Source organism: Varanus komodoensis, unplaced genomic scaffold (genome assembly GCF_004798865.1).
Source record: "Varanus komodoensis strain SLA01 unplaced genomic scaffold, ASM479886v1 scaffold6_4, whole genome shotgun sequence".
In the NCBI taxonomy this organism is placed as follows: domain Eukaryota; kingdom Metazoa; phylum Chordata; class Lepidosauria; order Squamata; family Varanidae; genus Varanus; species Varanus komodoensis.
Window position 1 is genome coordinate 19,097,966 of NW_025336347.1, and position 26,710 is coordinate 19,124,675.

Consider the following 26,710-nt stretch of genomic DNA (forward strand, 5'->3'; position numbering starts at 1 on the left):
AAGTGCTACCAATCAAGAGGGCATAGTGCAGCAGTGCCATCTTTTTCTTTTTCCTTTAATGGATCTTCTTTCATAGGAAACAAAAACAGCAGAAGCGACATCAGCGGGTTACTAGCGGATCATGTCAGTGCACGAACCCCAGTAAAATTCTGTGAATAAGGCAGTGCGATGGCACAATGAAGCATCATCCGTAACGCCTCGTTATTTGGCATGCAATCCTAAACAAAAACATGGGGCATGCTGGGGCTTGTGGGGCCTTTTACTTTTTCCTTTCCTTTCCTTTGTCTAAGCATGCTTCGGATTGTGCCCTTATTTAAAGGACGTATACCCTTTTCTTTAGTCGGATGTAAAAGCAAAAAACCCCGAATTGCCACAAATAACCAAATGTGTCTTCCCAGCCGTCCGCTGCGGCAGCTGCAGGGGAAAGCTCGCAGTAACCCCATTACCAGAGCAAGCAACGCCCAGGTTAGGACGGGGTGTCCCCAGAGGAAAGGCTGGAGAGAGAAAAAGCCGGGGAAGAGCCTTGGCTTTCCGGCTGAGCGGACCCCCCGAGTTCCCCCACCTCATCTGGAAGTGCTCGGCCACGCGCTCCCGGTGCCGGAAGTCGCTGCCATCGGTTCCCGCGGTTCGAGGTCCTGCGCGAGAGGCCATCTTTCATGAGGGGCTTGAAACGGCCGGGACGGAGGACAGAGAGCGCAAATGCGCATGCGTAAATGCTGACGCTCTCCTTTTAGGGGTCCGCCCATCCTTTCACCTCCCCACGCAACTTTCCGCTCCACCGGCGGCTGTTCTGTATCTTTGGAGGATAGACTCTATGGTCGTCGCGCAACAAAGATTTTCTTTTCGCTCGCGCCGCTCTATGTTAGCGGCTCTCCTGGCTTCTCCGATTTATCCCTCCAGGTGGCGCTGCACAATCCCTAGTCGTCCGAGAAAAGGGGCGGAGTTACGCACTGCCTATTCTGTCGTGTGTAACTACTTCTCCCAGCAGTCCCCCGCCAGGATGACTGCTTTTTGTATGCACGTGGTTGTCTGAATGGACCTCCCCCTCCGTAACCCGCTAAGGTCTCTCGGGATGTTTGGTTCCAGCGCTTGGCGCCTGTTCCGTGGGTGTGGAAGCTCATGGGTATCCTTCAGTACGCGCGCATGGTAAGAAGCAGTGTGAAGAAACTCAGTGGGTTGCCTTCTGGCAAGGCTTGTGTCACACGACAGGCAGATGTGGTTCTTCCCAACACGGAGATACAGTGACGGGATGAGGGAGTATTGCCTGTTGAATATCTTCCTCCTTTGCTAGTCACAAAGGGAGTAATGGGAATAATCCCAATACTGTGTCCTGTCTGGATGGAGGGAAGTTCTTTTTTCCCTAGTCACATCTCCATATTACCTTATATTTTCCAAATATCTGACCAATAACCTGTTGAATGGGAAGGAAGATGTGTGGGAATTAATTAGAGCCGTGCCTCTTCAGGCTTCAGCTTGGAACCTGTTTGTAGTGCCAGTGCTCAACCGTGAAAAGTAATTATAAAGAAAAGGACCTCCAATCATGTGCAGAGTGTATTTTTCACTATTAAGTACAACCTGGCATTGGGCAGTAACTTTTTAAAATTATGATCAATTTTCTAGGCAAGATGGGACCTTTTCAAATAAAGTCATGGGTATGGTTGAGTAGTGTGAGATGTGAGAACTTGGGGAGGAGCTGTTTGTAGAGGAGAGGTGGAAAGGAGGTATTAGATGTCACTGATTGTGGAGTAAAGGGGTAATGGAGGGAGAGGAATCTGAAAGTGTTTGGGGCTTGTTTGAACATGACTCAAATCTGTGAAGGGCAATAAAAGGGTTGAATATGGTGATAGGATTCACATGGATGTTTATTCCTTCAGTAATTGTTTTATTTTTGCCTACTGACCATCTTATCAGCTACTTTGAAAGCTGTGCCACAGTGGCCATTTAACTGCCTTGGGAGAGGTCTGGAGGTGGAGGCATAGCTGCCCATCTCCAGAATGCCATCTTTACACCTGCTACTAGATCAGCCAGGAGTTATCCTGGTCCTTGCCTTTAATTCAGAATAAGCAGTTCTCTAAAACTGTTTAAAACTCTGTTTTCCTCCCCACCCATAGATCCCATCTGTGTGTGTAGTGTGCTGTTCAATGGGCATAGACCCTCCTTGTTACCGAGAGCTGGTAACACCCCACTCCCCTCTGATGGAACCCAAAATATCAGTTCAGAGACCAGCATGTATCCATTGTTGGGGAAGAGTAAGCATGGTGGGCCAACTGTAGATCTGGAAGGGCAAGGAAAGTAGGGTGCCTAAGCTTGGCTGGCTGCACAGAAATGGGCATCTTGTGTCCCTCCAGAAGTCTTGGCCTACAACTCACACCATCTCTTACCTTTTGTTAAGCTGACTAGGCTGATGGATGTTGCAGCCCAAAACATATGGAGCACTGTGTTATCCACCCTCTAGCAGAGACTCTTTTTACAATTTCTCTTCTTGTAGGTACCAGTTGTTTCTGAAGCAAAGAGGCTTGGGGAAACCAGAGGCAGACCATTCTGTTCGAGTAAAGATCTTGGGGCCCCAAAACCCACTGGGGCGTGAGGAACTGCTGAAGCTACTGGCAGCATCAGTGGTGCACAGAGATGGTACGTATGTTGTCTCCCATATTACTAGGTCTCTTGGACTACAGCTACCATAATACCAGCCACGGTATCTGGAGGGCAATAGCTTAGGTCAGGTGGTGTGCATGTTCTTTCTCCCTTCATTTTTCCCCGCTAGTAATATTGGTTTTCCAGAAAACATTGAATTGGCACCAATTAAGTTAAAGAATTAGCCTGATTTGCATCAGAAAAGTTTCTGTTGCCCTTAGAAGGTAATCTAATGTGTTTATTTCACTTGTGCTATGCAGACAACAAAAACACTCCCCTTGTCAATTTTATTGTTCAATTATATTGCTTGAACCATTTGAATATTTCATTTGAAAAATGAAGAGATATAAATATCACATTATGTAGGCCTTTGTGTTGGAATACTTGTAAAACTTAGGCACTAGTATGTACTTCCCTTATGCTATTTACATTTAAGAAAGAAAACAAGGATATGGAAAACTGTTGACACACTAATAAATGTTAGAAATCTAAAAATAGATAAGTATGAAACGCTGACAATGACTCATCTACAACTTTGAAACTGCCACATTTACCTAATACTGTAATTGCAATTGGCATAATGAACTTCTGAAAGAAGAAGATGGCATGTAGAAAGGGGCAGAGAGTTGAATTCTCAGCCAAGCCCTGTTTCCTGCAGGCTGAAAATCTCACCAGGCCTTCCTTGGCTTTTGAATTGGGGCAGGCTGTGAACATGCCCATGAGGGGATTTGCAACACTTGCAAAAGCTTGACCTGAAGGCAGCCTGATCCTGACTTGCTGGCTTGCTTTGTTTTTCAGATGCACTGGTGGCCTTCAGCAAACCCCCAGGCTTACCTGTTTCAGGTATGTAGTGTGACCATTAGATGTGTTTCAAATACTGCTTTGTTGTCCTAGGTGTACTTGCAAAGCAGAAATCAGGCAGGTAGGCTGCATTGTCACATGGGAAGTTAAATGAGCTGCTCCCAGAAGTGAGGGAAGGTCTCTGAGATGGCCAGGCTCTGGTGTGACATGCATGCATTTTCTCTTCTTCCCTGTCTACAATAGGCAAACCAGGGGAATTGACTTTCCTGTCTCTTCTACCGGATCTAAGCCAGAAGCTGGGCCTCCCGCAGGATCTCCAGGTGATCAAAGCTGCAGTAAAGTAAGTTACTGAGGAAGGTTTTGGGGAAAGAATGTTTTGGGATGGGCAGCCTGGTTTTAGACTATATCTCTCCAATGGCCATGCTCTAAAACATTCTAAGGGTACCAGGTCATCTCAAAAAGATAGGATTTGTATATAGGATAGGTGCAGTTTAATTTATTTATTGCACACATGTGATCTGCCTTCCCCTGCCCATGATTTCTTTAAGTTAATAGAAAGTGGTTCTGAGAATTCTTCCTCCAGTTCCTTTATGACTCTCAGATGGAATTCATCAGGCATTGAAGATTTGAACTCATTCAACCCAGTCAGATGATCCTTGACCATTTGCCTATCAATCTTGAGCTGCCATCCTGCTCCTTCAGCTTGTACTTCCCCTTCATTGGGAAGGTCATAGATTTTCTTTTGGGAGACATCTGAGCCAATAGGAATTGAGTACTTCTGTCTTCTCTTTGTCAGCTGCCATCCACATTAAGCAGCTGAACCCTCATCTGCTTCAGAACTTTCTTAAATAGTTCTTAAAGGCGGTGAAAAGGCTTGTGACTGACTCTTATGAACTTTTTAACATTGGTGTTGATGGCTGTAGAGTAGTATGGATTGAATTGACTTTCTGTTCTGTTTTCTTAATAGATTTTACATGTATGCTGTCACTTTTTTCATTTGGCCTCCTTTATCTCTCAAACCAGCCATCTCTAACTTGCTTCTCTCCAGCTTTATTAGACCGCACATGGACATGTTGGCTGAGAGTGAAAGGAGACATAGTCAGAATCATCTTATTGCATACCATTTGATTTAGACTGTGGGCCCTATGGGGAAGGAACGGTTAGCTCTGAGGAAGACAGCTGCAAGCTTCATGGGTCTGAGCCTACAGGGTAGAGTTGGCTATAAACAAAATAGCTTGGAGGTGCTTCAGGCATAGAAATGATGGCGAAGTGTTGTGGTGGTTGATTCTTAAGGAAATTGTCCTGGATCCAAGTTCAGATCTCATATCTGCTAGGAAAGGACAGAATAGGCTTGCCTCTTATTTTTCAGCCTCTGTCCATAGACTGGGACAGATTAAAGGCTTATGTCAGAGAATGAATGTTTTAAAGGGTTTTGTATGTTCCTAGGGAGAGTTCTGGACTTGTTCTGCTCTCAGGTTGCCCAAATACCTGCCTGCTCCTCCAAGATTTCTACACTAAGAGCCGGAGGGCAAAATGTCCAGCTGCTACTTACTGGTGAGTTAGAATCTTGCTTATTTCTTCTTGTTTCTGCAGCCAGTGTGTTGTGTGTGGAATCTACAATGGAATAGTGGGGAGGACTGTAGGTTCCCGCTCTGCTTTGCTTGTGTCTCAAAGCCCACGTTGAATGCAAGTGAACTGACGACAAACCCTTTCTTTACAGTGCTGTCACCACCAGGATCCCTGCAGCTTTGGAGGGGGAAGTCCGTACAGGCCTCAAGTTGATGCCGGTGGAAGATTTTGATCTGGTGAGGACAGGTTAATAGGAAGTGAGGAGGGCTTTCTCCAGCTGCAGCTCTGCAGAACTTGCTATTGCTGATGCAGCACGTACTTTGTGGTATGGAGGGCCAGCTCAGGTCCCTGAAGAGCCCCAGCATGTCTGGTCTTTCCCTGCCTGAGATCCAACTGCCTGGACTGGGCACAGGGATTACCAGCAGGGCTGTGAAATTATCAGGCAGATGCTGACCTGCGGCCTCCGTCTGGGTTGCAGGTGGTGCCCGTGGCTTCCCCATCTCAGCGCAGCCTCGAAAGGAGGGAGGTAAAAAATACACGGACGCTCTACAAGGTGCTGGACTCCTGTGATGGCTGCGCCCTGCTACAACTGCAGCCCTTATCAGGTACGTTACAGCGCGGACCATGGAATGACTCTGGAGTAGGTTCAGTCTAAGGCAGTCTCCCGGCACCTGATGCCTTTGAGAGGCATTGGACTACATGGCCATTAGCCATGCTGGCTGAAGACTCTGCAAGTTGTAGTTCAATGTATCTAGAAGACATCGGGTTTGGGGAGGCCACCCTAAACCATTGTGATGCGCAAAGCTAGCGGAAAAACTTGATAACACCTGGAAATGAGGTAGTTAAGTTTCCTGAAAAGCTCAGTAATGGCTGCTTCTCATGAAACAGCAGGCGTTCCTATCATGCAATTGAAGTTTTTCAGCATGCAGTCTGGAGCCAGAATCTACAACCGTGCAGCCTTAAACAAAACCAAATCCCGAAAGGTCAAGTTTTTAGTCCTCATGATTGTACAGAAGAATTTGAACAGTGTCATCTCCAGGTCTTTCAGTGCCTAGCAAAGCGACTACCTCACACCATGCCGTTGTTATTGGTTTCATGGGAGGAAAAACATCTGCTTCCTGGGATATTAATAGCTTATGGTTTTAATATCTTTTTTTCACATTGAAACATTTATTTGCTTTGAACATTTTTGAAATATGTTGTAGAACAGATGCTGCTAGTGCAGTGCATTCCTTTGCCATGTGCCAGGCCTTGCCCTGCCACAACTGCCACTGTCTGCCTACTTTGCCTTCCCCTAGAAATGGCCCTGCATTTAATGTACATGAGCATTGTTTCCTAATCCAGACCAGTGAGACTGGTTTAGGTTCTCCCATGACTTGGACCCAGAGCTGCTATGGCCAGAAACAGCGCCCTGTGACCTCGTGCTGACCACATGACCATGGGAACATCTTCAGTCAGCTCTGGCTCATGACCCTAGAAACTGAGTGCCACCCCCTATATCCATTTGACTAGTGGAGTAAAATCTGCAGGGACCCCTTCCCTTCCCTTCCCTTCCCTTCCCTTCCCTTCCCTTCCCTTCCCTCTCCTCTTATTCCAGCCTTGCTTCCTGGAAGTACCTGTTCTGATTTACATGGTCCCCCTTTTTACCTGTTCTGTGCTGTTTGGCTTCTTGTTATCAGGTAATATTGTAAAAAACAGTGCAGTCTGGAAGAAAATAATGCAACAAGAACATTGTCTTTAAGCAGCCTTTATTCAGGTGGCAGCACCTGGATTTCTTGAGTGTATACTGAGGCCATGACAGACCTTTTCTTTGATCTTATTTTTAATCTTATTTTTGGATGCTGTATGCATCAATCCTACTCCAAAGTCTTTAAGAGAGCTTTAAGGACTTGTATATCTTTTGCCGGATGAGTATTGTGTTTCAGACCCTTTCCTGCAACAACAGGGGGTTGTACCCAATGGCCTTCATGGCCTCTTCCAATTCTACTACTCTATGATTCGAATCTCTCATTTTTCTGCCCAACAGCCTTCACTGGCCAGCTCCTGGTACACCTGACCCTCATCCTGAGCCCTGTCCTGGGTGACCATGTCTATTCTTCCCGTGTGGGGACCGTACTGGGAGAGCCCTTCCTCTTGCCTGCTGAAACTACTCTGCCTCGGACACAGGTGCCAGACTGATGCAGCTTAGCAAGACTGGGGAGAGAGCCTGGGAAAAGGAGTCAGTGCGCATTCATGTCGCTTTTCACTCTGGATGGTCACTTGGTACACAAATGTAGCTGTCAATCACTATGGGATTATTAGTGCAGAATAGAAGTTTAATAAGCAAATGATTAAATGATCATCTTCATACCTTAGGATTGGTACGTTCCAGTCACTTGCAAGGTCAATTTAAGTGGGGAGTGACCAATTATTTTGACTGCAAATACTCTAAAATAATGACATCCGTACCATTTGAAATTGGCAGTGAATTACTACACTGGTAATTGGTAGGAGCAACAAATTACTAAATTGGCGAGGAGGAGGAGGGGAAATTTGCAAGGTACCAGAAGGCAAGTGACCTTCCATAGTAGCTTTAGGTTCACCACTCATTCTTGGATTGCAGAGCCCAGGTTTGTTCTAGCCATTTGTGTAACTGAAATCTGGGAGCCTCTCACCTAGGGTTTTATCTGGTATAATACTGGACACAGTCTTAAGAAGTCAGTTCACATTTCCCATCTTTGAAAGTGAGAATAGCAGTGGCCTATGTTAGACTTGGGAAGTGGAATTAGCCAGTGCAACTTGAGGACAACCTAGATAGACCACAGATCCTGATCAAAATCCCCAGCATTTGTGTGTGTGCAGCCAAGAGCTGGAAGTCTCTCCCTTGGAGTTTGATCTGGTGTGGGACAGGATGGAATGGAATGATACATATTATTGGATGGGTGGAGAAAAAGACTTCGGCTTTGCCTTTCTAATCAGGCAGTTTACATCAAAATAGAAAGCTATGAAGCCATCAAAGAACTGCTCATTAAAATGACAATAAAATAAGCAGCAAGAAACCAAAGCAATACAAGAATTCAAACCAGCCAGTAAATTCAACTAGGAAAAGCACAGGGAAGAAAGTTCTGGTTCGATGCTTGAAGGTGAAAGGTGTGGAGAGGATGTTCCACAACGGAGGGGAGGGTGTCATTCGGATTGCAGTACCCACACACTTAAGCGCTGATGATAGGGGCACATGGAGCATGAGCTTGATGACAATCCTGTAAGCAGTCAGGTTCACAGAGGCAAAGACCAGGCTCCCCGTGCTTTAAGGCAAAAAGCCCCTTAGCAGCCCTTAGCCACTGCTTATGTGACATGGCATAGGCCCAGGGTGCTTAATGCCACCTGTCCTGTCCAGCATGTTCAAGGCAGTTGAGCGAGGTTCTCATTTGTGTGGAAAGTATTCCCACGTTGATACTGCTGATAAGATTTACTGGAGTGTGTCTAAAATGCTGTGCTGGAACCCTCAAGTTCACATTCCTGCTCCATGAAGAAGCTGTCAGGTCTCAGACAAAAGTCACTGTTACCTTTCAATTTGGTTGCCAAGAGACAGTCAGCTTCCCTGAAACAAAAATGGCAAGAAAGCCAAGGGAAGAATAAAATGAGGATTGCCAGTGCTTTGCTATGGACATGATTCATGATGATAATTCCTCTTCCCTTCCTTCCACCTGGTAGATTCTAGAGGAGTCCCTGTTGAAGAAGCTCCACGTGCAGCAGCAGCAGGTGCATCGCTTGCCGCTCCACCTCCACCTGCACCAGCTCCTCCTCCCTACTGCAGCCTCCTCCAGCACTACCACTGTGCTCACAGCCCCTCTGCCGCCGTATTTCCTGCAGACGCTTTCTCTCCTGGGACTCGCTTTGCCACAGGACAAGCAGGGAGAGAAGACATCCAAAGCACTTGCCCAAATCCAGAAGCCTCAGCCCACCCCAGTCAAAAGGACGGGGCGGCCTTAAAGCCAGGAGCCCAGAGCAGGAGAAGGGGCCCAGCACTGCAGCCAGCGTGGGTGAAGAATCTTGCTACCTGCTGGCAAGATGCTCACAGAGCTTGAAGCAGAGCTGCAGAAATGGACACGCAAAGGCTTCCTTCACAGCTGTGGTCAGTCTTAAGTTGGCTGCAGGAGCGATTTCAAGGTGTGTGTTCTCTCTCCCTCTCCCTTGTCAAATGGGCTCCAAGGACAGCCTTCCTTCCGGAGCTTCTGTTTGCCCTGAGCAATGGAACCTTGCTAGCCCGTGTGTGTTGGCGGGTGCCGTGGCAACGGCTGTCAGCCGCTCAGCTTAGCTCCAGGCCAGAAAGGGCTGGGCAAACCCAGGGCCTCCACCAGCACTGGGAGTGCCCCACTTCCACGAACCTAAATGGCCTCTATGCATTCATTATGGTGGCTGGATCATAATCAGTGCAGCACTAAGACAAAAGTTCTCCGAATTGATCCTGATCACGAGGCAGTGGAGGTGCCCGCTTGTTGGATTTGTTTGCCCAGGGGAACACCAGCAGAGGCCTCGAACAACCAGGTACTGCCTCTGTCCTATGAACAGAGGACAGGCATCTCCCCCTTTTGGTATTGGCGTTTGCTAAGTACAGATCCTAGTTCTGAAAATCGTGCAAGACAGGAGGTTTAAATTCCAGTAGAGTTTTTTAAAACCTGAATATTTTTTTGGCTAGACCGCTGTCACTGAAAGCGTTCCAAGTAAAATCTCTTCACCTGGTTTTTTTTTTGGTTTTTTTTTTGAGGGGGAGGAGTTGTTTTTCATTTTTGGTTAATTGGACTAAGAGGGTTGGATTCAAACCCATCATTCCACCATCAAAGGGATATGGCTTGTGAAACACGATTTCTGTCTCCCCCATGGCAGCTCCCCTGAAATCTCTGTTGGAGGGTTCCCAACTCTCTAGAGCAGGTTTACCCAATGCAGTTCTGGAAGAGAAGTGGGGCAACCTGAATAAATAAATAATCTTACATTAAGTAACTGGAGTTGTTGGCCCTGGTGGAGGTAGCACTGCTATTAATGTATTGTTTATGTTAATGTTTGTTTGCTACTATATTGTATTGTTTTTGCTATGTAGTTTAATAAAAAATAAAGAGGAAGTTTACAGGATGTGGTGGGTGATAGTGGGGAGGGAAAAAAACAGAAGTTCTGTTCATTAGGGTTTTTTTTGGTAGCAGAATGAGACGTTAGTATACAACCCAGAGTATGTATGTATTTTTTGAAGTCACTCTTCAGTATAAATACTCTGTCATCTTACATGTTAAATAATAATCGAACAAACAATAACATGTTAACCAGTCATATAACACATGGTAAGAAACCATTTAAAGATATAAAACAGCAGATAAAAGCAGTGAGCAATAAAAATGTATATTGTATATTTCAATGTATAAAAGCCTACAAGATAGTCACCTACCAATACATAGGAGAGTACAATAGGTGCTTGGGGCATGAAAAGGTGACACCACAAAGGAGGCCTTATCCCCAGTCACCACCTGACCGTCTCCTGGGATATCACCCCACAGCAGAAGCATGTGGAGGCAAGAGTTAATAAGCTAAATTTAAAATTTCACAGGTCTCCTATGTTAGGCATCATATTGGACACCTGCATAAAAGGAATGTCTATACTTGGCAGTTTAGGTTCCTTCACAAATAACATGAAAAGTAGCTTTGCAATTCAAATGTTGATCATCTACAGCAATATGGGGGAACCTCTTACCTGCTGGCTTAATCCACTCCTGGGTTGTTCTGGTGACCACACCACACTAATATTTGCATATTCCTCTATTCCCATTTTGAAAGACTGAAATGCTTCTCCTGAAGCAGTAGTGCCAGCGGTAGAAACATCTGTTTCTAGATTGCCTTTAAATGAAGGTTAGACAAAGTCACAGAGACTAGATCTTTCAGTGCCTGCTAGTTATGACACCATAAAACCTCTGGATGCTGTAAGCTGTAGAAGTTTCCTTCTGATCTAGGCCTTGCACTGGTGCCAAAGCCCACATGTGTGATGCACAGAGACCACGAGGAGGAACAGCAGGGAAAAGGGCTACTGCTTTTGTGAACCGGTTTGGGACATTCCTGAAATAGGATGCTGGACCAGACAGACCTTTGGCTTGCTTCAACAGGGTGTTCTTACAACTGGCAATGGGCCCAGGTGCCCATATGCCCTTGGATCCTTTTGTGAAGATTCCAGAGCTTTGCAACAGGACTGTGACACCTGAAGCCCTCCAGGTGTTGCCCAACTACAACTCCCATCTGTGTTAATGCTGGCTGAGGCTGATGGGAATTGAATCCAGCATGCTTTAGGAGACAGGTTCCTCACCCTTTCTTTACTGTGAAGGGAGGTGTTCAGCTCTGCGAGAAAACAGTAGTTAGTGCCAGTGGTAGAAACAGATATGTAAAGGATTGGGAGATAGTTCAAATGATCAGGACTAGCCAAGGTAGCTTGTTTATATTGGTGGTGTCTGGTGGGAGCTATTGGCTTACATACCCACCCAGGCATATGTCTGGTTCCGCCCCCCCCCCCCCCCCAAAAAACCATGCTAATGGTGCATCACATAACAGGCAAGCTCAGCTGCTTGAACCATTTTGGCTTGTTTGGTCATGCAAACTGGTCTTGGGCAGCTCTTGTGTAGCAATGATTGCAGACCTCCGAAATCACTGTCCCTACAGAAAGCTTGCTTACTGAGGGAGGGGCAGCTGGGGCAGGTAATATAAAAGACTACCACCTTATTCATTCTGCTGTGGAAAAAACACCAATAGAACTCTTTACTCAAAACATTAGAATGGTTTTACAAAGATTCATTGAATACAATAAAAAGTAAAGTTTATTCACATTTACACACTAGGAACTCACAAATCAACCAGCATGATAGTGTTAAAAAATAAGACCCTTAAGGAGGAGTGTACAATCCCATATATAACTGCATGATGTGTGTGTTTCTGATTATCTTCACTAGTGTGGTGACCCAGGAATGCCAGAAGAGATGCATCCAATAAAGCTTTCTTTTTTAATCTTAATCGGTGTGCTTAGAGTGGATAGAGTTGCCACTTTTTAATGGACCCTGCATATGTTCCTTTAATGGCTGCCTGAAATTTTTCATGTCTGGGAGAAGTTTTACCTGCTACCTGTCTACATCTCAGCCTATTGAAACAGGCTAAAAATAATGGATGACAACCCTAAGGATGGGGAAGAATAAGAAAACTGAACATTTATGAAGCTTGCCAGAATATGTAAGCTAAAAGACATGGCAAATACCATAGTCAGCACCCAGACATTCTCTGACATTTAGACTGAGTCAGACTAAATGTGTCTGTCTAGTCCAGTAGTCCTTGGGTCCCTTGGTATTGGCTTATAACTCCCATCATTTCTAGCCAGTATGCTGGATGGCAGGATCTGTAGTTCAGTACTAAGTCTGTCAATGGCTTTCCAGTTGTTCAGAAGATGTTCTACTCAACATGCTTTGACAGGAGTTGCTGAGGACATTCTAAAAGCAAAGCATCAGTTTTGCCACTAAGCTAAGGCTTCTGTCTCCACCTGCATCGCCTCCTGCCAGCAAGGCTCTGGAGACCACAAGGTGTTTGAGTGGAAGCTGGCACTCATTCAGAACTTCATACATGATTTCGTGCCATGGGGTTTTGGTGGAAAGATGATGGGGACCCTAGCCCACATCCTAAAACTGGTGAGCAACTTCTGAATCTCAAGAAGTTGGATTCCATTCTCCATTAGGCACCACCAGCATGGGTCACATGCAGGGGCAACGGAAGTTGCACTACAGCAGCAGCTAGAGGGACACAGATTTCTCATCCTTCCCCAGAACAACCCTCTCCACCGGATGCCCTGCAACTGCTTTGGACAATAGCTGTAATTTCTGACCTTTGGCCAAGTTGGTTGATGTTGAGGGAAACTGGAGGAAGGCAGCCTAAAGCATGGAAGAACTGTTTTCATTTCTAAGGGCCCTTCTTCAAATGAAACCATGGGAGACTTGCTGGATTTTAGGTCTATAAAATCATAATATGCTATTATGAAAAAAAAATCTTCAACATGAACATTTGCACTCAAAAATCATGCATTATCTAAAATAATCATGTCTTTCCCAGAGGCAAGCATTTGATACATTCCACTTTGTCATTATGCAGTGATTATTATCTATACATCTGGAAACCAGTTTCAGCAGGCCATCAGACAAAAAGGTAACCGAGAGAAAGAACACGGGAATCAGCTCTGTGGGTAAGATGTCGCTGTGTCTCATAGAGGTCGGTGGATACCACTGGAAGTAAAAGTCAACCTATAACATAGTTAAGAGGGAGCAGAACAAACACTGGGGGCAGGCTCAGCCCCCACTGCCCAGCATGCATCCTTCTGTCACCTCCCATCTTCCAGCTCGAGTTGGCACAGTTAGAGTCCTTCTAAAGATAACAAACAGAACACCTGGCCTTGTTTGGTACCATCCGGAACTCCCTTCAAGACTGGTAGCAGGATAAAGGGATATGGAGACATTACTGCAAGGGAGGTTGGTAGCACAGGGAATGGTTTAGGATTTAAAGGAAAACGACTGAACTACCTCCCCACAAATATTCCTAACTCTGCCCCTGAAATTTCACCAGTACGTCATTAGTCATATGTAAAGGTCAGTGTTCTCAGTTTTGTGGCTGTCTCTGTTTTGCAGCTGGATGTTGCCATGCTCTAACTTCAGCAACAGCATTTGTGTGGCAGAGACCTACTAAACGGCTTCATACGGAAGAGGAAAGAGGCAAAGCAGCAGAGAAACAATGCCTTCTCCAGGGTCAAGGGTGAGATTTCCTCCACCACCCCATACCATGGTGTCTTCCTTATTCTGCAGCCAAGGTTAAAGGGTGCTCAAAGGAGCTTGTTTCGTTCTCTGGGTTTGGGCTATTTTGAACAAAATGTGGCTACCTTGGAAAAACTAAATTGAACCCCTAGGCCAGTGATGGCAAACCTATGGCACCCGTGCCCAAAGGGGCACGCAGAGCCCTCCCTGTTGGCCCTCCCTGTTGGCTCCAGCAGCCATGCACATATTCGGAAAGATTAAGGGTGCTAGGCAAGATGTCACTCATTAGCCAAGACTGGCATGGCCGGTCAGTGAGCTGCCAGGGATTTGCTTGGACTGTGATTTTAGCAGAAGGTAAGCAAGGTAGGGAATACACTCCGATGCCTTTTTCAGGGCTGGCCAAAAGCTGGTGGTCAGCGGAACATTGTCCCCTTGTGCTGGTGGCCAGCAAATTCATGTTTTATTGCAGTGTTGGCACTTGACAATAAATAAGTGGGTTCTGAGTTACAGTTTGGGCACTCGGTCTCTAAAAGGTTCACCATCACTGCCCTAGGCCATTCTGAAAAACAACTGCTGCTCGCTATAGGGAAGGGTTAGGATGAGCTTGGGGAACATCACAAGGTGGAATGGGGCAGGGAGGGAGAAACATTACAGGAAAACAGAAGTCTGGATGTGGCATCCTCTGTATGTTGTTGCATTACAACTCCTACCAGACCCAGTCAGTGCGGCCAGAGGTCATGGATGATGGGAGCTGTAATCTAACAATCATGCTTACTGCTGCTGTAAAGGTTCATAAACACTGGTTAAAATAGTCCCAATGAGAAACGTGACATCCAGCTAGAGAAAGAGGATGGTTTGCTGGTTTTAATGCTCTCAGATGAGAGCAGCTTCCTTGCTCCAAAAAGGATGAATGTGCAGCATGTGAACTGAATCCTGGTTTGCCTCTTTCTATTTGCCCATTCCTCCATGCTGCAGGCAGACTTGTTTAATTTATTTAAAGTACCTTGCATATACATCCAGTCATTTAAAAAAGCACCAAGTGAACATATGGAAAACAATGTTTTGCCCTGAAAATTGGCTCTGAGAAGTCAGGGGGTGGCTCTGTTGTTGCCACAAAGGTTAGCCAGTCAGCACTACTCAAGCCTACTGCTTAAAGGTGTGTGTCGGGGAGGGCAGGTGGAGATGGCCTTGCGACTGACACAAGAGCTGACAGTGCAAATCCAACTACACAAGGAACCGCTTCTCCCTGAGCTTGGGCCTCAGAAGAACTGCGTCCCAAGTGCCTCTCACTTGCTCCAAAGCGTGCACTGCTCAAGCTGTGTCTACACTGGCTACCCTACGTAGCTTCTCCTCCTTAGTTTTGGAAATGTAATACTCAAGTCATCTTTTAAATGAAGTTTGGGTTCTCGTGCTCTTTTCTCACCAGTCTCTTGTGCCTTTAGCAGTTTTTTGACTGGCAGAAATTCAAGGGAACATTACCCTGGATGAAAGATTCAGGGAGGACAAATGCATCCCTCAGTGGAATTGGACTGGCTGACAGTTGCTAAAGCCACAAGAGCAGCTGCCAAACAAAAGAGTAGCAAGCTCACTTGAAATCTACTGCAAAAATAATCTTTGCATACTGGACTTCTGGCTCCAAATTGGCAATTCCCTGTGAAACATACACCTTAAGCCCAAGGCCTGGTGTCTGTATTTTCATATAACTTCTAAGAAAACCTCCATAGGAGTATAAAATTGAAGGTTTCTCCCATTTTTCCATCACTTAGCCTTGCATTTGCACTTACACCTATTTCTCTTTTTGAAAGAGAAGTGTTCTGGTACTTACAAGCCAGAGCCCCCAATCCTCTGCACTTACACTCTTGCCTATGAGCGGACCCATGGAAACGGCCTGACGTGGCTGCCCGGTTGAGCGTCAGCCGTGCCAGTCACTCGTATCCCCAGGTTAAGGACTTGACAAAGTCAGAGGGTCACAGTCAGGGCAATTTGTTTACCACATGAGATAGAGCAACAACAATAGGTTATCATCCCAAAGGGCAAAACAGAGTGAGAGAACGGTCAGGTGTGTGTTTCCCGTGCAAAGTGGGAGGCAACTGAGACCGCTTTCCTCTTCGGCCTTGACCAGTGCCCCTTCTCTGTGTCCTGCGGGTCTCGCTGGCTCTCTGCAGCATCAGTCATTTCATCTCATGGCTTTGAGGTTCTTCCATTCTTGTGTGGGAAGCAGAAAAGGATCTCACAGGATGCTCCGGTTTGCAGGATGCACCACTGAAGACTTCACCGAGATCCACGCACGGGAAAGGGAGAGCCATGGCCGGAGGCGAAGTCACCCGTCTGATGGCGGTTCTGGGGAGCCTGAGGAGGCCCCACCGTCTTCAGCACTGAGGCAGCTGGGTCGGGAATGGCACTGCATGCTCAGGGTACTCAAGGCATTCCAAACCAAGGTGACTTTCGAAGTGCGACTCCCATGGCGCTGCTCCTCTGCCTTCCGTTTTATCAGGCCGAAGACCGTCGGCTGCCCTGACGGAACGGTCCTGTGTGGTCTCACAGCCTTTTCCCCCCCACACGAGGCAAGACGGACATCTGGTTTTCAAAAGCTGGTACATGAGGCAGCAGGACCTGCTGCTGCTCATCCTAGGGGCACATGAGCGAGGAAAGGAGCAAAGGTTACTGGACTGGCAGAAGGAAGCCTGGCTAAATGAGGGGGCGGGATGTCGCCACCTCAGCTCTTGCTCAAAGCTGCTGCACAAGGTCACATTGGAGAAAGCTGCTTCGGGCAGTCCCTGTCTTGGCCACTGCAGGAAGAGGCACGCAGGCCTGGATAGCGAGGCTCCTCAGGGCAGGAGGGGCATCGCGTGAGCACCCGCGGACTCACTGCATACCTGCGACTGGCAAGAGAAGACTGCCTTGCGGTAGCAGAGTCTGGGAGCGCCAGAAAGCAGGGGGCCCGCCCTGGAGCGGCAGCACAGCACTGTCCAGCGTGGCACGGCCTTTCCGTCTTTGCAGAAGAGGCGGGGGAGTCTGCAGAGGGCAGCCGGGCCTGGGGAAGAACCAATAACACAGCCACACAGTGAGACCCAGACGTGCCGAACACTGACTTGCCCCTTGAATGCTGGCGGCTGGCTTCTCAGCCATTCACGGAAACGGGGAAGCAAAACTGTGCAGCATTTTCCAAAGCTCCCTGTGTTAATGGCAGTCTGCAACAGCAAGGGTGGCGTGAGGCGGCTCTGACCCCTGACTCGCCACACTTTAACCCACAGCAACTAGCAGGTAAGAAAACAGAAGCAATGGACAATGAAATGAGATGGATGGAGAAGCAACAGAGCACACGCCCCATCATTGAAGAGGTCCACGCAGCAGGCAGGCATAGAGCTGAATCTCTGGACTGAAAAACACTTATCTCGTCTGCAGGCTCTACCCTGAAGCCAGAGCCCCTGAACCTCTTTCTGCTTGAATTAAGTTTCACAGCAGCTCTTGGCAGCTGCATTGCAGGTGATCAGGACCAAAAGCAAAGGGGCTGGGCCAACACACACACACACACCTTGCACAGAGGACTTCAACCTTTGCTTGACACAAAAGGCTGAGAAACCATTGGATCATTGGTAGTTGGGGGAAAGTGAGTGGGGTCATCTGAGGATCCCAGGGATTGGCTCCTAGGACTCTGAGGTTCTTCATCCCTGCCCTGAAGGGGAAGAATCTCTCCAAATGAAAAGCAGTTGGGGAGAAAATATTTGGAGATAATGTCACTGTGCAGAATAGCAAATTTTATTATGGAAAGAAGAGAAAAGAAGCAATAGTTGGTGAAGAGTTTTGGAGACAGGAAATTGGAATCTGATGAGAATGAGACTGTGGGCATAGCTGACTCTAATGGCAGTGGGGTGTGTTGAACTTTTATGGAGCCATCCATGTTGCTGAACCCAATCCACCAAAATAGGCTAATCACTATGGGGATCTCCTTTGAAGTTTGGACTGAAATTCAGAGTAGATACACCACCCCACTGATATTGAAGATGGCAGCTATTGGTGGAGCAAGAAGTCTGGTTGCATTTTGTGGGTTTTATGGGCAGAGGTGGCCTCTGCTGCTCCTTATGGGACGGCTGAGGGTTTGCTTGGTGCACAAAGCGCTTAGGGTCAGTGGGTGGGGAAGGAGCTCTTGCATTTTAAGAGCTGAAATTCAACCCGCAACATCCCCATCACTGTATCTCAGAGATGCTACAACATTGAGGCTTTGGGGTGAGGGCTGGGACCGCTCCCCCACCCTGTTTCAGTCATCTCAAGCAGCAGCCTGCTGGTCTCCTAGCCAGTGCTGCTCCTCACCTGCCATGGGTGGTTGGCAGAAACTTAACTTGCATTGCTTGTTATTGGGAGAAGGAGTGGGGCTCACAGCAGGATGCTGTGGTGTGGAGCGCTCTTTTCAGGGTGGCAGCCGGCCAGGATGCTCCCCCAGGACAGAGTCTTGTCTGGCTACTGAGCATGCTCAGTCCCCTTTCGGTGGCTCCATTCCCTCTCTTTCCTTTGTTCCTTCCAGGGGCTTTCCCCTTCCAAAACAGCAAAGAAGCTTGAGGAACCAGAAATATGAGCATTTTTTCCCGGTGATTACAGCAAAGCAAGGAAGAGTCTTCTAGCACCTCAGATACTAAGGAATCTATTATGGTATTAGCATTTAGAGCCTAAAGTCCACAAAAGCTCATGCCATAATAAAGTCTTTAAAACGGCCACAAGCCTCTTTCTTGTTTTAATTGCAACAAACTAACATGGCTTTCCTTCTGGGGAAAAATCTCTAAAGATTGTTTGCATTTCTGGAAAGCGAGTGGGGTGCCTTTCCAGCCTGCTCACACCATTCTCTTGTGGCCAGATTGTTACTATTTTAGCTATATAAGGATAGATACCAGGAAAATGAATTTGCTAGAAGTACACCTAAGATTTCTGTATGGGAAGTGCTTTGAGCTTTCTAGCATATTGCATAAATACTTATGACAATTAGTTCAGGAAAACATTAACCCTTTTTACTCTCTAATAATAGCTCTCATACAGCTATTACAGCAGCTCCCCTTGGGATGAAGATTCAGTGATGGGGGAAGCTTCACCTGTTGAATTCAGTGTAGTATACCACTGTTAAAGGCAAAGGCTTCTTTTAAAAGGGAGGCAAGATTCCAATAGCATCATTAGAAATCATGATGGGGAATCTAAGCAGGAATCTATTAAGACAATGCGCGATTTTGATAGTGCAGAAAGAGGCGATCCTAACTGAGCAACACTTTGGAAGACACATGTACAAAAAGGACGATCTTTCAGTCAGCCTGAGCTGCTGGAATTTTCTGGTGACTTATTCATGCACACTATGTCAGTTCTTCATTAAATATCTGGCATGTACTGTGGTGTGTTTCTACTTGCCCATTAGTAATTTGTTTATACAATAAAATGTCAGGAATTATTCACTGGTAAACTTTTAGGGAAGAGTAATAGGGGTATAGAAGCAGAAGAGCAGGGATCAAGGACCACCATGAAAGACCATCACTCCATTAATATTCCACATTGCCACCGAAAAACTGTAAGCATTTAGCAGCAACCACCCACATTTTCCCAGGCTGTTCTCTGTTACCGCAAGCTCACTTTCTGTGGCAACTTCCACAAGTCTCTGCTCAATGCAGCATATAGATGGCCATATGCAGAAGAAGAGCCTTGCTGGATCAGACCAAAGGCCCGCCTGCTTCAGCATTCTGTCCACAGCGTGGCCACAGATGCATATGAGAAGCTCCCAAGCAGGACAAGCACAACAGTGTCTTCCCAGTCATATTCCCCCAGCAAATGGTGCACACGGGCAGTATGCAGCCATCAAGGCAAGTCATCTTTGATCATCGGCTTGCCCTCCATTAATTTGTCCAACCTGATAAGCTGAAGTTCCTGCCTTCTAACTTTCAGCTGTATTCCAAGAGCCTGGGAAAACCTCAGATCAGTGGGCTCCTGCATATTCGTTTTGACCCCACTGGGAGGAGACAGGGTTCTCTTTCCTTTCCCTGCCCAGCAGGTCTCATGGTTCTGTCCCCGTGCAAACTGGAAGGGCTGGCTGCTCTTCTTAGCTTCCCCTACAATTTCTCTGCTTGTTTCCTCTACACACAGCAAAAGATATCAGTGAGTATGTACTCTCATTCCACAATAATATCCCACAAGCACTGATCTGGTACTGGGAACAGAGTTCAGCATTTTGAAATCGCTGTGTTCCTTTTTTCAAAAGAGAGTTTCTAGACTCTGTGAGGCAACATGGATAGTCTGAAACATATGTAGGCAATGCCCACAGAAGAAGAAGAGTTTGGAAACAAGCGGGATTTACAACTGCAAAGCACTTTCCCTCTCCACATAAGCAGTGAATGTAGAATAAGGGTGATGAAAAGTTAATGCAAAATCAACTCCTCTTGGTGCAGGATTTTGGATACCATGATAAATAAATTCTATTTATTTTAAAGTGCAAAATAGGAATTCTTCCTCCTTCCTCTTTCCCTCACACATGCAGAGTGCCCTGCAAAAGACCACAGTCCCCTTACCACTGCTGTGTCAACAGTACAGCAAAAAAAAAGGGGTAAGAGGAGGCAGGAAGGATGGCAGGAAATGTTCTGTACTATGAAGCCTGGCTCTTTTCTGGCTAGAAACAGAGGTTGAACATGGAAGGTTCTTAAAAGACAAGAGAAGCAGATCTTGAAGAACTTGGCTGAGCAGAAACAGAACCAGATGCTGACCAAGTACCTTCCAGCATGCTGCATGGCAAGCAGCTAGTGGTGGGCCCTGTGAAGCATGGAGTACAGGCCATGAAGCCCCAGATGAGGGCCCAGCGTCAACTAGCTTGCAGTGGTGGCACCCGGCTTTCAAACAGGTTCGAATAGTTGTCTTCTTCCTTTTCAGATGTTGTACCCACCTGTCACTCTGCAACAGGAGACCCATGTCTAGGGTTTTCTTTTTTTTTCTTTTTCACTAAGGATGCCTTCCACATTTATGTCTTTTTTAACCCCCCCCCCCCCCCACCCCCGCTTAAGGAAAAAGCTCAACAACATCAGCATTGTGCTGCAAATATGTACCATAGGCTGGGGAGTAAACTGGGCGTGGGTCAAAACCCAGACATCGAAGGCCAACATTTTCTTAGATCAGTGGGACTTTTGCAAAGAAATAAGATCACCACCCCTTCCTGTCCACAGGTAATAAAAGAAGAGCATTGAACCCCAATATCATTTAACTTCATCCTTACATAGTGAAAATAGTGAAAACATTCCTGATTTAAAAAGGCTGCCCAAGTTTGTCCCACCTGACCTCCTTCATTCTTGAGCATCGTTCTACTATTTCCTTGAACAAAGCTCCCCACCCGTCCCCATCACAGCCCAGAAATCATCTATTTGCAGGCTCTTTAAATATGCGATTGCAAACAGAGTAACTCAGATTGCTACTTGCCTCTTATGGTTTTCTGTCTGAGGCTTTCATGTTACGAATCCCTAAAGCTGAAGCGGAAGGACCAAACTGCACTTTGGTAGGAAGACTGGCTGGCTGCACAGTCTAATGATCTTTCCTTCTTGGGAAACCTGCCTGGGAACAAATATTCTAACCTTAAACCTTTCTGCCTGAATTTACCATGCTCTATTACCTTCTCTCTCTAGCCCTGAACCATTATCTACTCAATTGTCGTGCTGACTTCTAGAGTTATATAATTTAGTCAGCCCTGAATTAATCCACCTGGTTAGTGCTGGCCCATGGTCTCTGCTTGCAACGAGCTTTCCAGTCGTTATTCTGAGAAACACTTCCAGGTCGCCCTTTGGTTCAGAGCTCCCGATTTCTCTACCATGGTATTGCTGTGCTCTCTTGCCCTTTTTTTTGCTGGGCCACACCTACCCCCACTCCAACTGGGCCTCATTTCTTCCCTCCCCACAGGCAGCTGCCTAATTCCTGCCTCTCCATGCTGTCCGGCTGCTCTACCGGCCATTATACACTGGGGCCAGCTTTTCCGTCAAAGTCCTTTATTGGGGCAGAGAGTCCAGCTCCCAGCAATTTGACATGATTTCCTGTGCAATGACCCCCTCAAGCAGGGCTCAGCCCCCTCTAGCATGATTCCCCACTGCAGCCCCAAGCCCAGGGCCAGGGCTGCTCCTGGGTCACCGGCAGATCCTGCTCCTGCTCAGCTGCCTCCTCCTGATCATGGATGCTCGGATGGCATTGAGCTCAGCGACTGAAGCTAAATCCAGGCCCGGAGGGGAGGGAGGAGAAGGGGGCAAGGGCAAGCTATGCAGGAAGGAGTGCTTTAAGCCCCGCAAGCGCTCCTGCACACTGGGCCTCACGGGATAGGAGGGAGAGGATAGGTGGGAAGAGACTGGCCGCTCCCCAGAGACAGTATGCATTCCCTGCAGCTGCAGCTTCAGGCATAGCTCCCTACCTGGCACGCAGATTGCCTCTCCGGGCACCTGCGCCACCACACCGGTGAGCTTGGTGCCTCTGGCATGATGGCGGGTGGACTCCTGCGGACTAGTGGGCAGCTTTTGAGAGCTGGATTTGGTGCACAGCTGAGCTGGGCACGGCACCGTGTCCCCCGGGATGACCGTGGTACTGGCCAAGCTGTGCGCCATCAGCACCCTTCTGTTACGGGGATCCGCTCTGAGCCTGCCGGGCAGCCTGAGTCCCGCCGATGCGGAAGAGGGGACCTTGCAGGAGGGCGCCTTCTCTCGGGCTTTGTTCTCTTTCCCGGGGGCTGCTGGCTCCGCAGTCTTGCTGCTGGGTGCTGTCCAGCACGGGGTAGGCGCGCGAGGGACGCTGTCGCTCCTGTGCCGGTAGATCACCTTTGGGGCCTTGGGCTGCTGTGGGCCGCAGCCGCTCTTTGCGTCAGCCGGGACAGGGCTTCTTACGAGCGCAGGCCGCGGTTTCTTAACGGTGGAGCCTTCCACCACAAGGCTAATGCCAACGTACTGGGGAACCTCCACGGCGGCCTGTGGGGAGAAAGGGAAGCAGGGCGGGAGGGTCACGCACGGCTCGTCTGATCAGGCAGGGACGGGGCAGGAGGAATGCCCACGGCATTTGGCTTACACAGCTGAAGCAAGACTTTGCAAACCTCCCTCGGATGAGATTCAGGGTCACTGGACAAGAACCATCCGCAAGCTGCAGCTGGGTCTGATGCAGAGCCATTCCCAAACGGCACTGTGGCACATCAGGACCCAACCCGAGAGGAAATTCAAAGGGTGGCAAAAAAGTGGAGGGCCTTCTCCAGGGTGGCTTCCCCATTATGGCCCACCTGGTGCCAACTCTGTTATCCTTTTGCCCAGATTGCCCCCTATTCTGGGGCATTTCATGGCTTTCAATGGTATATGTGAGGTTTATGTCAGGATTTTTTCCTCCTCTCAGGTTTAGCTGCATCCAACTTTTTAAAGGTGTTTTAAATTTTTTAAATCCTGTTTTAAATTGTCCATTGCAATTATATGTTGCCTCTGATGTATCTGTATCCTTTATTGTATGTTATAATATTCTGTGAATTGTTAATCAGGAAGCTTCAGCTATTGGGCAGTACAGAAATGAAAGGAACAAATATATAACAACAAAAAGAAGAATACTGAACAACAGAGAAAATGTGTTAGGATGCTACAAGAAATTGTATGGTTAAAACCATCCTGTGGTAATTCATGCCTCACTTTCTCCTTTCCATCAGCCTCCTCTGAGGGCAGGTAAGAACAGAAGGAAAGCACTTCTGGATCAGACCAAAGGCCCATGCAGTCCACCATCCTGTGTTCTATAATGGCTGACCAGATTGGTGATTGGTGGAAGATTCAGGACAGGTAAAAGGAAGCACCTTTTTGCACAGCATATAGTTAGCTTGTGGAATTGCTTCCATGGGATGTAGTGACGGCCACCAATTTGAATGGGTTTAAAAGGGGATTAGACAGTTTCACACAGGAGAAAGCTATCAGTGGGTTCTAGTCCTGATGGCTATATCCTACCTCCAGTATCAGAGGAGTACAATCATATATACTAGTTGCTGGGAAACGAAGATGGGAGGGTGCTGTTGTGTTTATAACCTGCTTGTGGGACCATGCAGGCAGCTGGTTGGCCAGTGTTTGAACAGAATACTGGACCAGATGGGCCCTTTGCCTGATCCAATAGGGCTTTTCTTAGATTCTTATCCATCCATGGGAATCCCACAAGTACATATGAGGTCAACCATTCTCTCCACTGTTATTCTCCTGCAATACTTCTGCAGCATCCCTACATCAGAGTGATGAAACAATTTGATTCCATGCACATCCATGGTGGAACAACCCAGAGGTGGTCACCTGCTATGGGTCCACATTAGATGTTCCCTAAGCACTGTTTCCTTTCAATCAGGAAGGACTTGCAGGTGACTTCCCACACTTAGAGAAGTGCAGGTACCACACAGTGCGTGTGTGCACCCTGCTGTGCTGCAGCAGGCCATGACAACCATCTAGACAGGGACGTTCAACCGATGTTTAATGTAAATTTTAAAATGTCTACTAGGCTAAAATAATTTAGTTCTAATTAACAGATCAGAAGGTGAGAAAGAAATGTGTCAAATTTTCTGCACGAGCAACATATGAAAACAAAGGGAAATGATTTGGTTGACAATACCATGTAATTGCTCTGTAAATTATTATTATTTATTGCATTTATATGCTATACCTTTAGCCAAAGTCTCTCTGGGAGACTTGCAATAGATAACACAACAATAAAACACCAATGACAATATACAATTCAGTTAAAATAATAATAAAACAGTATAAATAAAATTATATACAACCCAGTAGTAAAAACAATTAAAAAAAGATCAGTTTCAAATGTAGTCTGGCAGTTAAAACTCACAAAGGCAGTAGCAAAAGGGTCCAGAGGAGGGCAACAAAAACGATCCAGGGTTTGGAAACATTGCCCTGTGAGGAGAGACTGAGAGAACTGGGCAAGTTCATCCTTGAGAAGAGAAGACTGAGGGGGGACATGATACCCCTCTATAAATACCTCAAAGGCTGTCACCAAGAGGAACATCAAGATCTCCTTGTTCATACCAGAGTGTAGGGCACAGAATAATCAACTCAAGTTGCGACAATCCAGATTGAGGCTAGATATCAGGAAAGGTTTCCTAACTATCAGAGCAATATGACAGTGGAACCAGCTGCCTTGAGAGGTGGTGGGCTCTTCCACACTAGAGACATTCAAGGTGAAACTGGACAACCATCTGAGAGGGATGGTATAAATTGGTGTCCTGCAACAGCAGGGGGTTGGACCCAATGGCCTTCATGGCCCCTTCCAATTCTATTATTCTATGATTGTATGATTCTATGAAAACCAAAAATCAATTTTAAAAAGCCAAATTACTCATCAAAACTACAAAATAAAAATGTTTTCAGTTGATGGAAAGAAAAAATTGACAATGCTTGGCAGATTTCTTTAGGAAATTAATTCCAAAGGTGTGGTACTACTACAGAGAAGGCCCTTTTCCTGGCCATCTTCTGCCTCACTTCATTTGGGGGGTAGAACTCAGAGGACCTTAGTGATCGGGTAGGAACATCTGGAGACAGATGTTCCCTCAGATATCCTGGCCCCAAGCCATTTAGGGCTTTGTATGTTAAAGTCAGCTCTTTGAATTGGGCCCAGCCGAGGTGATTAGCCTACAAAGTAAAGAAAGAAAGAGAGAAGAGACTATTAAGTAAATTGAAGGATGGAGAAGGATGACTGCAAGTACAAAGTATACATATCAAGAAAATAGCGGAAGATTTCTTTGCAAAGCTATACCAGAATGATGAGATTTCAACTGAGAAAGTAAACAAATATATCTGAAAGGGAGCCCTGCCAAAGTTACCGGAGAAATACCAAAAAGTATTGAATCAAGAAGTAACAATCACAGAAGTAATAGAGGCAATTAAGAGACAAAAGATTGACAAAACTCCTGGCCCGGATGGGCTACCAGCAGAGTTCTATAAATCATTTGAAGGAATTTTTGCTACGCTTCTTAAGGATATATGTAATGCAGCATTGTTAAATGCTAAAATACCAAATACTTGGACAGAGGCAAATATTACATTAATACCGAAAGAAGACACGGGCTTGACGCATATTCAAAATTATAGACCTATATCACTATTAAATGTGGATTACAAAATTTTTGCCTCCATAATGGCAGAAAGATTGAAGAAGTATCTAACAGAATTTATTCACTCAGATCAAAATGGTTTCTTACCTAAAAGACAAATGAGGAATAATATGAGAACTATCCTGGACATCTTAGAGTATTATGAGATACATACGGAAAAACCAATGGCACTATTATTCATAGACACACAGAAGGCTTTTGACAATGCTAATTGGCAATTTATGAAGCAACAGCTAGTTCAAATGGAGTTTGGTGAAAAGTTCATTAATGCGATATCAAGCATCTATCAAAAGCAGTCTGCTAGGATTATAATCAATGGAGAACTTACAAATATTATAGATATACAAAAGGGTACAAGACAAGGATGCCCGTTATCACCACTGCTGTTTATATTGATCTTAGAAGTGTTAAACAGAAATATCAAGGACGATATGGCCATTCAAGGTACTAGAATCAGAGATGAAAGCTATAAACTGCAAGCATTTGCAGATGACCTAGTTTTCATCATTGAGGAACCTTTAGTAACAATGCCTAAACTCCTACAAAGGATTGAAGAGTATGGTGAGGTTACTGGGATGAAAATAAACAGAGAAAAGACGAAATTGTTAGTAAAAAATCCCACACAGGAGCAGAGAAAAACTCTGGTGGAACAAGTAGACTTTCAGATTGTTAAAAAGGTTAAATATTTGGGAATTTATCTTACAGCTAAGTGTACCACTCTGAAAGAAGACAATTATGATAAACTATTTAAGGATATTAAGAGTGATTTGGAAAAATGGGCTAATTGCAAATTAGCCCATTT

At 46.3% G+C, this 26,710-nt stretch overlaps 2 protein-coding genes across 5 annotated transcripts in view; one reads left to right on the forward strand and one right to left on the reverse strand.

The window, feature by feature from the left end:
- Positions 1-1,016: 1,016 nt before the first annotated feature.
- Positions 1,017-18,511, forward strand: RPUSD3 (RNA pseudouridine synthase D3). Of its 4 annotated transcripts, none has more exons than XR_006416777.1 (12): positions 1,017-1,146; positions 2,489-2,631; positions 3,433-3,477; positions 3,679-3,775; positions 4,882-4,989; positions 5,156-5,240; positions 5,483-5,609; positions 7,031-7,170; positions 8,698-9,153; positions 13,144-13,234; positions 13,674-13,797; positions 16,050-18,511. XR_006416777.1 is itself a non-coding variant. In XM_044451877.1 (9 exons), the coding sequence occupies exons 1-9, from the start codon at positions 1,034-1,036 to the stop codon at positions 8,974-8,976; spliced, it is 1,137 nt and encodes a 378-aa protein (XP_044307812.1). In that variant the 5' UTR covers positions 1,017-1,033; the 3' UTR covers positions 8,977-10,108. The 4 variants fall into 4 exon arrangements, 1 of the variants encoding a protein (XP_044307812.1); XR_006416779.1 differs by having other exon boundaries at positions 18,319-18,511; XR_006416778.1 differs by having other exon boundaries at positions 13,144-13,197.
- TTLL3 (tubulin tyrosine ligase like 3) overlaps positions 16,335-26,710 on the reverse strand; it is a 30,324-nt gene continuing 19,948 nt past the window's right edge. Inside the window, exons 14-16 of the mRNA XM_044451712.1 lie at positions 22,201-22,747; positions 16,673-16,830; positions 16,335-16,424 (exon numbers count right to left, since the gene is read on the reverse strand). Coding sequence (XP_044307647.1) covers positions 16,335-16,424; positions 16,673-16,830; positions 22,201-22,747 — 795 coding nt within the window. The remainder of the gene's footprint in view (positions 16,425-16,672; positions 16,831-22,200; positions 22,748-26,710) is intronic.

Excerpts from the sequence above, each read along its gene's own strand:
- RPUSD3 (XM_044451877.1), top strand. The coding sequence starts at position 1,034 with ATGGACCTCCCCCTCCGTAACCCGCTAAGGTCTCTCGGGATGTTTGGT. Across the intron at positions 5,610-7,030 it reads ACAACTGCAGCCCTTATCAG|CCTTCACTGGCCAGCTCCTG; the intron begins GTACGTTACAGC and ends TCTGCCCAACAG. Across the intron at positions 7,171-8,697 it reads CTACTCTGCCTCGGACACAG|ATTCTAGAGGAGTCCCTGTT; the intron begins GTGCCAGACTGA and ends TCCACCTGGTAG.